Genomic DNA, 13,439 nt, shown 5'->3' on the forward strand with positions numbered 1-13,439 from the left:
GGTTAAATGCCGAAAAGATGTTCTGGTGACAGCGCGTGAGTTAGAACTAAATGATAGGCGCCTGGTTTGTTCCTCCTAGTAAATACTTTATTATTTCACAAATCTGTGACAAACAATACCGAAAAAGAGACAGAAAAAGCTGAGTGTTCCAACTTTCTACGTATCATTTCTTTGGCGGTGCCTTTCTTCCCGACTCGTGCCTTCATCAATTACTTACCAAGCATATTACAACGTGTCCAAGTTTATAATGACTTTCGTCGGTATATTTTAACGATTCATGCTGATTGTGCTGTGTGATAATAATAATGAGGTGACAGTGCACAAGTTAGTGATATCACAGATTAACTAAAGAATCTAATTGGCACAATAAGCAGTTACGAATTGTGATATTGCTGAAATATAATTATTATTACCTTCACTTTACTGGCGGCAAAGCAGTGCTTATCCTGTATTTCTGTTGATATGTGGGGTTTACCGTCCTTGACCCACCACATGATTACGAGAGACGCCGTAGTGGAGGGCTCCGGAAATTTCGACCACCTGGGGTTCTTTAACGTGCACCGACATCTGAGCACACGAGACTACAACAATTCCGCCCCCATCGGGAATGCATCCACCGCAGCCGGGATTCAATCCCGCAACCGGCTGGTCAGCAGCCGAGTACCTTAGCCACTAGACCACCGCGGCGGGGCTATCCTGTATTTCTCAACAACTAGTTCACAGTACCATAACCATTCCTGTACTTCTCCGTTGTGCACAACATCTAATTCTGCGTAAGTTACTCAAAAAGGAACGGTTCATTTCACGTGTCCACTTGTTTTTGCAACGCTCTGCCATCCAAAATAAACTTTATGTCTCCACCCCTGTGCAGGGTAGCAAACCGGTTTCTATTACCGAGACAACCTCCGTGCGTTTTTTTCATCTATGTATCTTTCTATCGACCACAGAATTAGGTCTCTGTAGTTTTAACTTTCTTGATCTTCAGATTTTATTTTTCACAGTCATTTCTTTTATTCGAGCTTTGCACTTCTAGAACATATTTTGAAACAATTTACAAGTTGTTCCTACTTGCGTAATATAGCGAGAATTACGCACAAGTATACATTTGCAATAATATTTTTAATTTCCGTTCAATATTCGTCGGGTCGTCTTTCAGCACTCTTGACCCTTTTTTGTGAATTATTATTAGTCTCAGCGTTTTAGGTCATTCTCTCATTCTCTTTGTACTTTCTACTGAAGACTGCTTATATTGTTTTGTATATAATTATAGTTTTATTTTTACGTGATCCTCAACAACAACCTTATGATTGTTTGTTGGAACATTAGGTGCATAAGTATTTTTATAATAACAGTATTAATAATGAAATAGTATACCAGACAATCGGTTGCAAAATATAAGACCATTTCGAAAACTAATGCATCATTTCTGGAGAGAACTGTTTTTAGGCCCGTTTTCAGATTATCCAAGGATAATCATGAAGCGCTACGCATCCATTACTGACCACAGTACCTGCGACTGTGGCAGAAGCTGGCAAAGTGCGGATGACATATTCGGCTGATGTGGTGCCGGCCTCGGTGTGCGCCGTGACGCGCAGGCTGTACCAGGTGTCTGGCCGTAAATGGTGCAACGTCATGGGACCCTCTCGCGGCTGCAGTGCGCGTGAAGCCACCGTCCAGGGTCCCGAGCTGTCACGTGGTCTGTACTCAACAGCCAGGTGCGACACGGGGCAGTCGGATTGATCCGACGCCCAGGAGGACGGAAGAAGTGTCAACGAGTTCACGTTCGGTGTCACGAAGGCCTCCCGCTTCGGCGACGTTGGCACTGCGTTCGTGTGCCGTGCATTAGATAATAAGGTATAGTTCCGTTACACAAGTAGCCAAGAATGAGCACGTTGAAGTTAGCACCGCACGGAACTTCGGTAGCCCTTGGTTTGAGAGCCCTTTTCTGTAGAAGCCGTGTATGTATGTATGTATGTATGTATGTATGTATGTATGTATGTATGTATGTATGTATGTATGTATGTATGTATGTATGTATGTATGTATGTATGTATGTACGTATGTATGTACGTATGTATGTACAACATTATTTCAGTAAACTGCTGCGCAAAAGCCTCGTTTTATAGCTGTTTATTTCACGCGTCTTATGTCTCCAGCCATCACATAGTTTGCCCTAGGGACATCACTCGAATAGACTTCGTGGAGCGCGTGCAAAACGTGTCTACTATCAGACCTAGGACGAGACGTCACTTTGATTATTCGTGGTTATTTTCATTACCCCTTTTTTTCTTGTTCATAAGTCATCTCGTTCATCAGTCATCTCATAAGTCATCCCATGCTTAATTCTTCAGTCCTGTATTCTGCCCGCTAAAGCTCAAATCTAGCTAATATTAGCAGGGATTCAACTCTTTTGCACTTCCTCCGTCAACAGCGAATCTGTTTTAAGCATTCGTTTGCTTGTGCTCCATCCTAAATAAATACTATAATCAAGATATGTAACTTGTTTTCTTCAATCTCTATTCAGTGAAGTTGTACGAGTTATCGCTAAATTGCGCAGCGTCAATGAAAATTCTGATTTTGGTATGCGCCACAGGAATCGGGCAAGCACCATTATTGTTTACAGCAGCCCTGGGCATTAGAGAAAAAGGAACAAGCAAAAGAGAGTGATAGAAATCATAATGTAAATGTAGATAGAAAGAAGAAAGAAAAATAGATAACGTGAAAAAAGCAAGTGATACAAAAAAACGAAGAAAGGTCTCGAAAAACGTTAAAGTACGAAAAACCTAAATGGATAAAGAACACAAGCACATATAGAGAGAAATAACGGTAGAAAAAGAAGAATAAAAAGAAATATACAGACTGAGAGAAATATATTAAACGAAACAGAAGGGCGTAAAAAGAGCGAGTGGAGAAAGCAAAAAATGACAGAAAAATATATAAAAAGATCTAGGAGTAGAAGTGGATAAAGTAAAAAGAAATAAAGTTAAGCTGATAGAAAAAAATAGAAAAAGCAGACAAAATGGGAAATCAGATGAGAAACCCAAAACTAGAGGGAAACGTAGAAAACCACCTTGCCTCACTATTTATACACAGTTCACTCCAGAAGTGCGAGGCAACGTTAATTTTTTCCCTTCCCGTTCGTACTCTTCTCAGCATAAGGTAGCCAACCACACATTTTTCTGGTTAACCTCACTGACTCTTGCCTTTTTACTCGCTGTTTTTTTATATTTAGAGCGACACTTCTATATCTGATTAACCTACAAGCCGACTGACTGACAGGAGACACATTTTCTTACCTCCCCCTTGCGTCCTTGCGAAAACGGTGTCACTGGGCTCACTGCGACCCCTGTCGGCCACGGCCACGATGTAGATGTGGTACTGCGTGCCGCACGACAGGCCAGTTAGCTCGTGAGCCAACCAGCTGCTGTTGACGCTATTGGCCGAGGCCAACGTGGACGTCCAATGCGTGTCTCTCGCTCCAGCTTCGCCGATGGATCTTGGCTGCGGTGGAGCCACGCGCAGCGAGTCCCAGGAGCCCTGATGCCTTTTGTAGTGGACCTCGTACTCTTGAATAGAGAATGCATGCTAATGAGTGAGTGAGTGAGTGAGTGAGTGAGTGAGTGAGTGAGTTAGCAGGTGTAGATAAATGTGTCTGTATCTAGTTTTACGTACGAACTAATATAACCATGCCAACACAACTCGCCTAATACCATGTTCATACCACCCCAGAATGTTAACGATGTGACAAGGGCCGCAGCCCAGAATGTCTTTTAATTTTTTAGTGACGGAGGTGGAAAGATTTAACAATTATTTAGGTATGCTTGATAGTGCACTTGTGTGCGTTAATTTGTTTTCTTTTTTTCAGCAGATACGATTCAATAATTTTAAAAGTTTAGGAGGGTGATCACCCAACGTCCTTACGCTCGGCTAAGCCAGTGAAGAAAGCTGTACCGTAGATCCCCTTGTTGTATATCAGGGCGATGTAATGTCTTCCAGAACAGATGCATTTGAGCACACCTTAACCAATTGTGCAATTGAATATTTACTGTTCAGCAGACAACACGTGTCTGATGCACGATGCAGAAAATGGCTCACTGTTCAAAAGCAACGCAACCAGGGTAGATGTCAAGAGAATCAATTATCACTGGTACAGAGAAAAAGAAACACACACAAGTACTTATAGGTTCACACATCATAAGCGTGCTATGAAATGTTTTGTAAATGTAAATAGATATCGTTCGCAAGATATAGATTACGCGAAAGCACAGGTCTCATTACGCTAGAAACGCGATTTGCGAGAATATTAATTTCTGCTCATCCATCTCGCACGTATGTCTGCATAGGCACGATGAATGTGGAGACTGGCCATACAGCAATGTAAGCACCGAGCCCTTGCGCGGGGGTGGCAGTTTTTTTTTTTTTAACTTGTTAGTGGAGCTTTCAAACTTTCAAGCCTTCAGACGCGAGGTGCTTAGCGTTAGCAGCGGACAAAAAGGCTGCAACGAAGCACCATATTTTAAAGAAAGCACTATGCTTCCCTGCTTAAAGTGAGCAGTGGTGGTTGTTCTCTTATCTGTACGCGTCCTCCTCCTCTTTCCGCGTCATATTTTTCTCTCTTTCATAATGGCCGAGATTTACACCGCATGTTTCATGCTACAACGGTTACCATGCTGCATGCGATTTGCCAAATTTTTCGATTACACTTTCTTCCAGCAATGTTTCTTTACATATCATTCTTGTACACGGCAAGATAGTCTGAAAAGAAAATACATACAAAAAAGCTCTGCCAGCTTCACGTACGCGTCCTTATGTTTCCAAACCTCAAATTGGTACAAGTTTGCGTAATAGTGTAGGACGCATGACCTTCTAGACAGTACCACTATCAGCAAAAAATAAACTGTTATGCCTTTCCTTGCTCGTCTTTTGCTGTTCGCTTCCTTACCAGCAACATTTCACATTTCCATGCATCTCAAGCTGTTGAGAATTGCTAATGGTCTGAGAGGTAGAAGCGGAACGCTGACGATGAGGCTCATGCGCAGCTTTTTTTATTTAGCAGAAAAGTGCTTTGTGCCGGGGCTCACCAAGACCTATGTGACGTATCTCTGTGACGTAAATGACAATAAATTATTGAACACGATCAACAAACACAAGCCCTTAAATTAACACTTTCAATTATTATTGCTGCTTCAAACTTTGGGCTTCATTTTCCAGAAGTGTGCACCGCTTGTGCTGAACTTCTTTTGTGCTTTCTACAGCTCATGTTTCATTTCTTCTGCCCCTTTTTAAGTGTCTTGAGTTAGGCGGGCAAGGACACACTGATTTAGAACACAGGAAACACGTTAAAACTGAGTGAAAGCGAGCGGACACCAACAAAGCGCCACGTTTACTTCCTCACCTCTTTGTACAGTTCTAGTGCCGTTCTTCAGTTACACACGCCTTGGTTTATTCGACATTGATTAGGGAGGTTTAGAATAGCGCCCCGCAAGCCCTAGCGGTGTGGTCGCTGCCACAGCGCATGCGTCGTAACGCGAGCCGCCGATCGCGTTCGCGGCCTACCCTCATAAAATCCGAAATAGCGAGCGGCGTGTGCGGCCCGCTTGCGGACCGCAAGCGCTGCTGTGGGGGCTATGTGTAGGTTCCGTGCGTTTCAGTTTGCGGGGCAGCTTAAGTATCTGGATTGTTCACTTGGAGGGGCAAACATTACTCTAAAACTCATATGGTGCCCGCTATACCCGCAACGCCCGCAGCGCCTGTAAATGTTATTATGAGACTCCCTATTCACTTTTTCTAGTAGCCAAGCATTATTTCTTGCATGATGATATCATGTTCAAGTTTTTGCATTAGTTTACTTTTTCTATGGTTATTAAAATTTTGAATATATATAATTCTAAATTGGAGGCAATCTAGTCTGTGGCTGTGAAACTATACAAAAAACTAGAAAAGTGTGAATTAGGCTGAAAAATTTGGCAAATCCCACGTACTATGGGAATCGATGATATGCGAAGCACGAATGAAGAAGGTCAATATGTCACTTTAAAAAGAGCACAACGTTACGATGTGGATGTAAATTATGCCGTACATGACTTCACGCAACGGAATACCATATTTCGTATATGTGGAGCTAGCGAAACGGCCGCGAGCACGCTATGAGTAGTGATGTTTTACATGCCACGCATATAATGATTATCGTGTTTGGACGCGCCATTTTCCTTCGTCGTCTATTCATGTCACCTGATACCAAATTTGGTAAGTGTGGAGCTAGCTAAATGGCCGCGAACGCACAATGAGCGTAGCATGTCATCATGTTTCACATGACACGTATATAAGGATTATCATGTTTGAACATGTCATTTAGCTTCATCGTCCATTCACGTCACGTAATACTAAAATTGGTATATGTGCAGCTAGCGAAACGGCTGCGAGCACGCTATCAGCATAGCATGCAGTCATGTTTTACATGCCACGCATATAATGATTATCATGTTTGGACGTGTCATTTTCCTTCGTCGTCTATTCACGTCACCTGATACTAACTTTAGTCAATGCAGAGCTAGCGAAATGACCACGAACGCGCGATGAGCGCAGCATGTTATAATGTTTCAAGCATATCAGGATTATCATGTCTGAACATGTCATTTAGCTTCATCGTCCATTCACCTCACGTAATACCAAATTTGGTATATGTATAGCTAGCGAAACGACTGCGAGCACGCTATCAGTATAGCATGTAGTCATGTTTCACATGAAACGCATATCATGATTATCCTTTTTGGGCGTCTCATTCGTCTTTGTCGTCCATTCAAGTTAAGTAATACCAAATTTGGTATATGTGGAGCCAGCTAAACAGCTGCGAGTACGCTATGAACGTAGCATGTAGACACGTTTTACATGACCCTTATGTCATAATTATCATGTCTGCAACACTCATATACATTCTTCATTCATTCACGTCGCGTAATACTAAATTTCGTATATGCTAAGCTAGCGAAACGGCCGCGAGCGAATCATGAGTGTGGCATGTAGTCATGTTGTTACATGACACGCATGTCATGATTTTCATGTTAGCGTATCTCGCTTGTGTTCGCCATGCAGTCATGTCATACTTTACCAGTTTTGTAAAATGTCATGCGAACAAAACCACCGAAACTGCAGTAAGACCATGAAGTGTAAATCATGGCATACATGGCTTACCTGTCATGATTTTCATGTTATGACGAATCAGTTAAGCTCGTCGTACAGTCATGGTATGTCATACGAATTTGGGTATCGATATTATTATAGATACGGCCAGAAGAGCCAAAATTTGTCAGCGGCAAGATGGATAAATAGATAAATAGATAGACATGGTCAAAGTTGCCGAAGTTCGCTAAGAATTGCTTCGCATTTAAAACTTTTGTTAGACTTAATAATTTTTGGCTATTCACTCAGATTTTCGAACAGGAGGTAGCACTGCAAAGGAGACCAGGCTGAAAAAAAAGGAATGCACAGGATGAGCGCGACAGTGCTTGTGTATACACTTCCCAAAGAACACGTTTCTGAATTATTCAAAACAAAAAGTGGATAGAGGAAAGTAAGTGCGACAAATGTTTTTGCTTGGATTTTTTGGGCATACATAATCTTTACGCTACGTTAAAAGCTTTTCATTTTCATTTTTCTCTCACGCGCATACCTAAGACGAAAGTGGCCTCAGCGTCCGACGCTTTTCAGCATTCTGACAAGACCCATAGAACTTCGCACAAGCCACGACTGTCACCTTTGACAACTTTAACTTCTTGTCACACAAAGTTTTTAAATACTTCATTATATGAAACTCTCGCGTGACACGCAACAATAAGTTCGGCAGCTCCTTCGAAGCAAACTCCTGTCAGGCGTCGACTCTACGTCAAGATACCCCACGGATTTGGGTACTCTGAAAACAAAGATGTGATGCGGTCTCATGATTGCGCTTTAATGTAGTGGCAGTGACAACGTTATGAAGGGGCTGAGCACGTCTGCTGTGCGAACGTATCTTATCACGCACGAATATTTAAACGTGTGGTTTTCCTTCCACTTGAAGCCAGATTAACTTTTTCGCAAACTCTGTTATTTTTTTTCAGAAGGTGCTGCCTATCAATTTCTCACCGTTCGTGTTTAAAAAAGCTGTCGTCGCTTTATGCCCACCCCACAGAATTGCGTTATCCATCCTTTGGGCTTATTTTATTTGTCAAGAAAAATACACTGATTCTCGTCGACCTCCTTCTGCAGTTCTCTGTTCAAGCCCGTCAGCCTCCCCTTTATTTCATATATTTTTTTCACAGCATTCTGTCACTTTCCTTCTCTGGCAGCATTACCCCGTGTGCTGGCTGAAATCGATGGACGCACACTCTTGTGGCATCTCTAGTGATTCTTGCTCTTCCTCTCGCCTGCGATTTTAAATACAAAGCACTTGTTTGTGCCCTGCAAGCAGTTTTGGCGTCTATGTACGTTTCTATCTGTATAATCTGTCTACCTAGCCGCTTACGTCTGGGTGCTCTCGTGATCGCCCCCTTAACTTGGCAGTGAACCAAAATAAGCATGGGAGGGTAACATAGACCGAGAAATTTTATGCGCTGGCCAACACAGGAATAATGTCACAATGCCGTCGCATTCGTCGTCAAAAATTTTCCGCAAGCTAGTGGCAGATACCCGCGGGCGGGTTTGTGCCACTGATACGCGGGTATGTGGCACTGGTGATTGACAATAACTATCTACCCAAGAACGACGAGGACACACATGGGCAATTTGAAGGCGCGAGCGTAAAGAAATACCTGACATTAGTAGCGTCCACCTGACGAATTCAAAGAATAAATTTCAGGATCCCAGATTTAATCGATCTCAAGCATTCTGCGTGGCAAGAAGCATTCTACCTCACATCTACGCGGGGTCTCGGAGCAACTTTTTCGAATACTTTCTTGTTTGTGAAGCGTCAGATTCAGAAACATTACTTATATAATCCCACGGTATAGCCATCACGTGGGATTGACTCCAATTGCAGTTAGGTGACATCCGCTGAAGTTGATTTATTTAGCACTGTCCAGGGCAACACCCTGGCGAGCACCAGTGCTTCATATAAGCTTATTGCTACTGTTGCTGCTAATATCTATCTTGCTATTGGCATCGTTAAGCAAGTGCAAACAACTGGATATATAAACATCGGCAACCGCTTGACCTATGTCCATGCGCGTAATAATTGTACATGAATTTAGCGTCAGTCCATAGCGTGTCCCTCAATAAAAGAAAAAAAACGCAAACACGGTCACCTTGCCCCCGCATACTTCACATAACATCGATTCTCAAGAGACGTGGGATGTGACAATATTTTTTAATTATTTGCGTGCATTTTCTTTCTCCATCAATTTTTCTTTTGCCAAAATTTTCCCACGCCGTTGGTCATTCGTGCCAGCGTCTGCACTCTTTTTCCGCAGAAGTTTTTCGTTCTGAATCGAGACTGTCCCCGCGTTCTCCTTCGATTCTATAACCTTCATGATGCGTTCACACTTTGCCTCGCAGAGAGAGAAAGCAGCGAAGTTCTTTGAACTCTGGCTAGTTTCGGCGTCCAAGTGGCCGAAAAGTACTCCGCGGTGAAAAAAAAAATATGTTTTCAGACTGATTTTTCCGCCACGCCAAAGCGGATCCGCTTTCGCTTCACGTATTTGGCTGCACTTGCTCCAACTGCGCGATCTAACTTGTCGACCGCAGAATCCGCATGACCGCAAAGGCGTCGGCTGTGGCTATAATAAGCTGAAATCATAGAAAAACACGATTGCTCAAATTGCAAACTACCCGTGACACGACGAAGCATGATAGCCTCAACGAGGACGCGTTCATCAAGAGCCTGGTTTAGATTACAATGACCGACACTGGAATTAGACAACACTGGAAACACGGGAGTGAGGCGGTGTAGCAGCAGCGAGTCGACATGCCCCAACGAGTCTTCTCGCTTTGTGTAGAGCCAGCTGAATACGCCACAGTCACTGCCGGTGCGTTCACTCACGTTGTTTCTGCTGACCGGCTTGTCTCCCGAAACATAGTTTTAAAAGGTGCGAGCCGTTTCTTTTCACTACTTTACGTGAATAACTAAAAATTGGTACAAAATTTAGTGCGCAGAAAACCGGCAAAATTGAAATGATTCTCAAGGTATAGTGATGGTAGCGGCGGCGTGAAGGCCAGAAGAGTTGTAAATATTTTCTACGAGCGCAGTCATGGTTTTCCGGCCAGTTTGGCGTGTTTGTTTTCACTTCACTTCTCAAGTGTAAATGTGCCCTCAGGGTTGGTTGCTACGCAGCTTACATATATATATATATATATATATATATATATATATATATATATATATATATATATATATATATATATATATATACATGGAAAGGTGGGCTGTGTGTAAGAGCCGGCTATCCCTCAGCGTGTCACAAAAATAAAAATGCTAAAACAACTAAAATATTAGCAACAACTACTACATTTCTTATAGGTCACGTTGTTTTTATACTTTTATTCCTCGATGCACATTTGCCACACTTTCCTCAAACCTCTGCGGCTTGCATCCCTTAGAAGAAAGCCTGTTTACGTGCGAGCCTTTTTCGTTTCAGTCTCAAACTCCAGCATCGCGCCAAAATCATCGCACCACGCGCGTCACGGCCACATCTTGGCTTAACGTTCTCGTCGGGAAGCCAGCTGCCACTGTACACTTGTTCTTTCAATTATTTTTTTCGTTTTCTCAGCATCCGTTTTTGCATTCACATATTCCATTCGTTCTCTCTCTCTTTCGTCTCATTTTTTGCCTTCCAAGTTCACTGCTCCGGAATGGGGCGTTTTTTTCTACGTCATCTTTTTTTTTTGCACTCTCGTTTCTCCTAGCGTAAGTAACCCTCCGGCGTCACGAGCTCCCCGGCATTGCTCATATGCTTTCGATTGTTTAGAAAAAAGGCGACGCATATGGTAAATACGTTTCTTGCCTCTTTCCTAGTTTTTCTGTTTTTGCCACACGACTTAATCAATAAATCAATCAACCAGTCAATCAATGTGGAGTTTTACCACCGCCACTTTTCTCTGGCAACATAGGTATGCACGTAATCCTTTTTGCCGGCAACCACTGCACCAACCTTTATGAGGTTTTCGAAATATAAATAATAAAGCTTAATCGCTCTAAGTAGACAGCTAGCCCTCGTTTTCATTTTTCAAGAAGGCATTTCATAAAATCAAATATGGCTGTTTCAGCGTATGTCAGCGTTTAGGTTGCATATATCTTTACTTCAGAACACTAAACACAGGCTGCGACAGAGATTACACGGCACTGAATTCTTGTTGCAGCATTTATTTCTCCAGTGTTGGCTACAAATGCTATTCACTGAGGTTTTCGGAATATTAGACATTCGTAATACACCCTGATGGGCAGGTGAATTCGCGAACTCGTGATTAACAGCTGAACCCGTACAAATACTGACCTGTCATGAGCGCACAAGTTAATTCACTTTTCCTCTTATTTACGAAATGTACTTTTTGTGACAGAGTACATTGTAGATTCTTCATGTAGCATGCTCGGTAATGTATTTTTCCACTGAGAGATAAACAAAAAAACAAAAAGCCTTTCCCGATGGCACCGTTGCGTTTCAGGATTCCAATATGCGAATTGCAAATTTATGTTTGCTTTATTTTTAAATTCTCAGTATTTCACTAGATAGTATTCTTTTCCGACGAAATATATTCGTTGTCTACCAGCTCACAAGAGACGTAGAATGCATTTTTGTTATGTATTCGGCATTCGTTGTTGCTTGTCTCATCGCGTATCTCGTGCATTTCCAGCACTCTACTCGCAACAGTATTTCACCGGCGCTTTCTCAAACGCAACTCATGCGGAACAAGTCTACACAAGCCCAAAATAAAGCGCGCAAATACCGTGCTACGACACAGCTCTAGACGAGAAATGTACACCAGCAAAGATATTATTTGAGTTTATAGTGTTACATTTCATGAAGACAGTTATTATTTCGCAGCTGAAAAATATCGCGGTAAAATCTTGCTGCTAGAGAGAGCCCACATCATGTTCCACGTATTCGCGCTCGTTGGAGCACCAAATTTGAAATAAATGGCGACCGCGCCAAAGCAGCCTATACCCAAGCTATATTCTATTGTCCCCCTAACTTTTTCGGGAAAGGTTTCGAAACTTATCTGCATGGGAGACCTCGGAGATTTCAAGGAAAATGTTAAACGTTGACAATGGGCTGAGACCACTTTCGATCGGAAGCCGCCTCAAATGCATAAGCTTTCTTTTTTCATCTTTCTGCTTTTTATGTTTTTCCCCCTTTTTTGTATAGCATTTTTTCTCACTGAATATCAAGTAGATGAGCGCAACACGACAAACTGCGACAGACTGTTGTTTCCGGAATTCTGCAAGCTCAATATTCAATTTGCGATGCACGCGCAATGCACCGAAAACTCTCATTCATGAGCATGTATTAAGCAAGCCGGATTCTTGCCTAATGCATGCGCACGATGATTTTTTCTCTAATTACTTCCCAATATGACTTTATGAACAATGCGTCTTTCAGTCTCAGCATGTGAAATAAATTTTGCCGATTCCATGTAACTCTGTCTTGGGATGTGATAGGTTTCCCCCAAAATATGGCGGTAATTGCGTATTTCCTGCTTCCACGTATGAATACGTCGTTCGCGTTGCCAAAAATGTTGATGAACAGTATTAGGGGTGGTTACTCTGGCGAAATCATTGCGGTCAAGCGAGTCTTGAACGCCACTTTACGCTATCGGGGGATGGAGATGGCGCAGAGTTGCGTTGTTGTGCAGAATACTCACCTTTGACCTTGGGCATGTTCACTCCCTTTGCGCTATTCCTTTCGCGCCAGCCCAGTGTGATGCTATTTGAAGTTGTCGACAGCACGCTTACAGAGGCTGGTCTCTGAGGAGCTGCGAAGGCAATGAAGAATTTGTTGTTGTTTGTAGACACAATGCTGACGAATGTAACAATGTACATTTTCCACCGTATTTTGGGGCTTTCGTTATATGAACGTTCATTACGTTTAGATTGATATCCAATTCTGAGCTCCCACTCTGACAAATGAAGAAATAGATGACCTAGATGCCTGTTGCCAGATCCTTCTGAATTTATACATACATGGTGCCCCAAATATGAAGCAGCACGACTTTTACGAAGAAAAAATTTGTTATACAGGAAGCACGCCGAGTGGGTATTGTTCCCTTTAAAATGCAGTAGCCGTTCATGAGGTTGAGTTAATTAGTGCTAATGATTATTCTAGCTGGACACTCGCCCAACAATTAAACTGTGATTCAGGAACGCATGGCATATACAAATGACATCCAAGTGCTCTTTCACACGCAGTGCATATTGATCCTTGTATACTCTACTTGCCATTACTAACATTTTCAATAATTAAGGTAAGTGAATT

General features: G+C 42.4%; 1 protein-coding gene across 1 annotated transcript in view; it reads right to left on the minus strand.

Moving 5' to 3' along the window:
- Positions 1–95: 95 nt before the first annotated feature.
- LOC119172847 (cell adhesion molecule Dscam1-like) overlaps positions 96–13,439 on the minus strand; it is a 165,481-nt gene continuing 152,137 nt past the window's right edge. Inside the window, exons 27-30 of the mRNA XM_075893167.1 lie at positions 12,829–12,939; positions 3,297–3,566; positions 1,511–1,822; positions 96–103 (exon numbers count right to left, since the gene is read on the minus strand). Of these exons, the coding sequence (XP_075749282.1) occupies positions 96–103; positions 1,511–1,822; positions 3,297–3,566; positions 12,829–12,939 (701 nt within the window). The remainder of the gene's footprint in view (positions 104–1,510; positions 1,823–3,296; positions 3,567–12,828; positions 12,940–13,439) is intronic.

Source organism: Rhipicephalus microplus, chromosome 4 (assembly GCF_043290135.1).
Source record: "Rhipicephalus microplus isolate Deutch F79 chromosome 4, USDA_Rmic, whole genome shotgun sequence".
In the NCBI taxonomy this organism is placed as follows: Eukaryota; Metazoa; Arthropoda; class Arachnida; order Ixodida; family Ixodidae; genus Rhipicephalus; species Rhipicephalus microplus.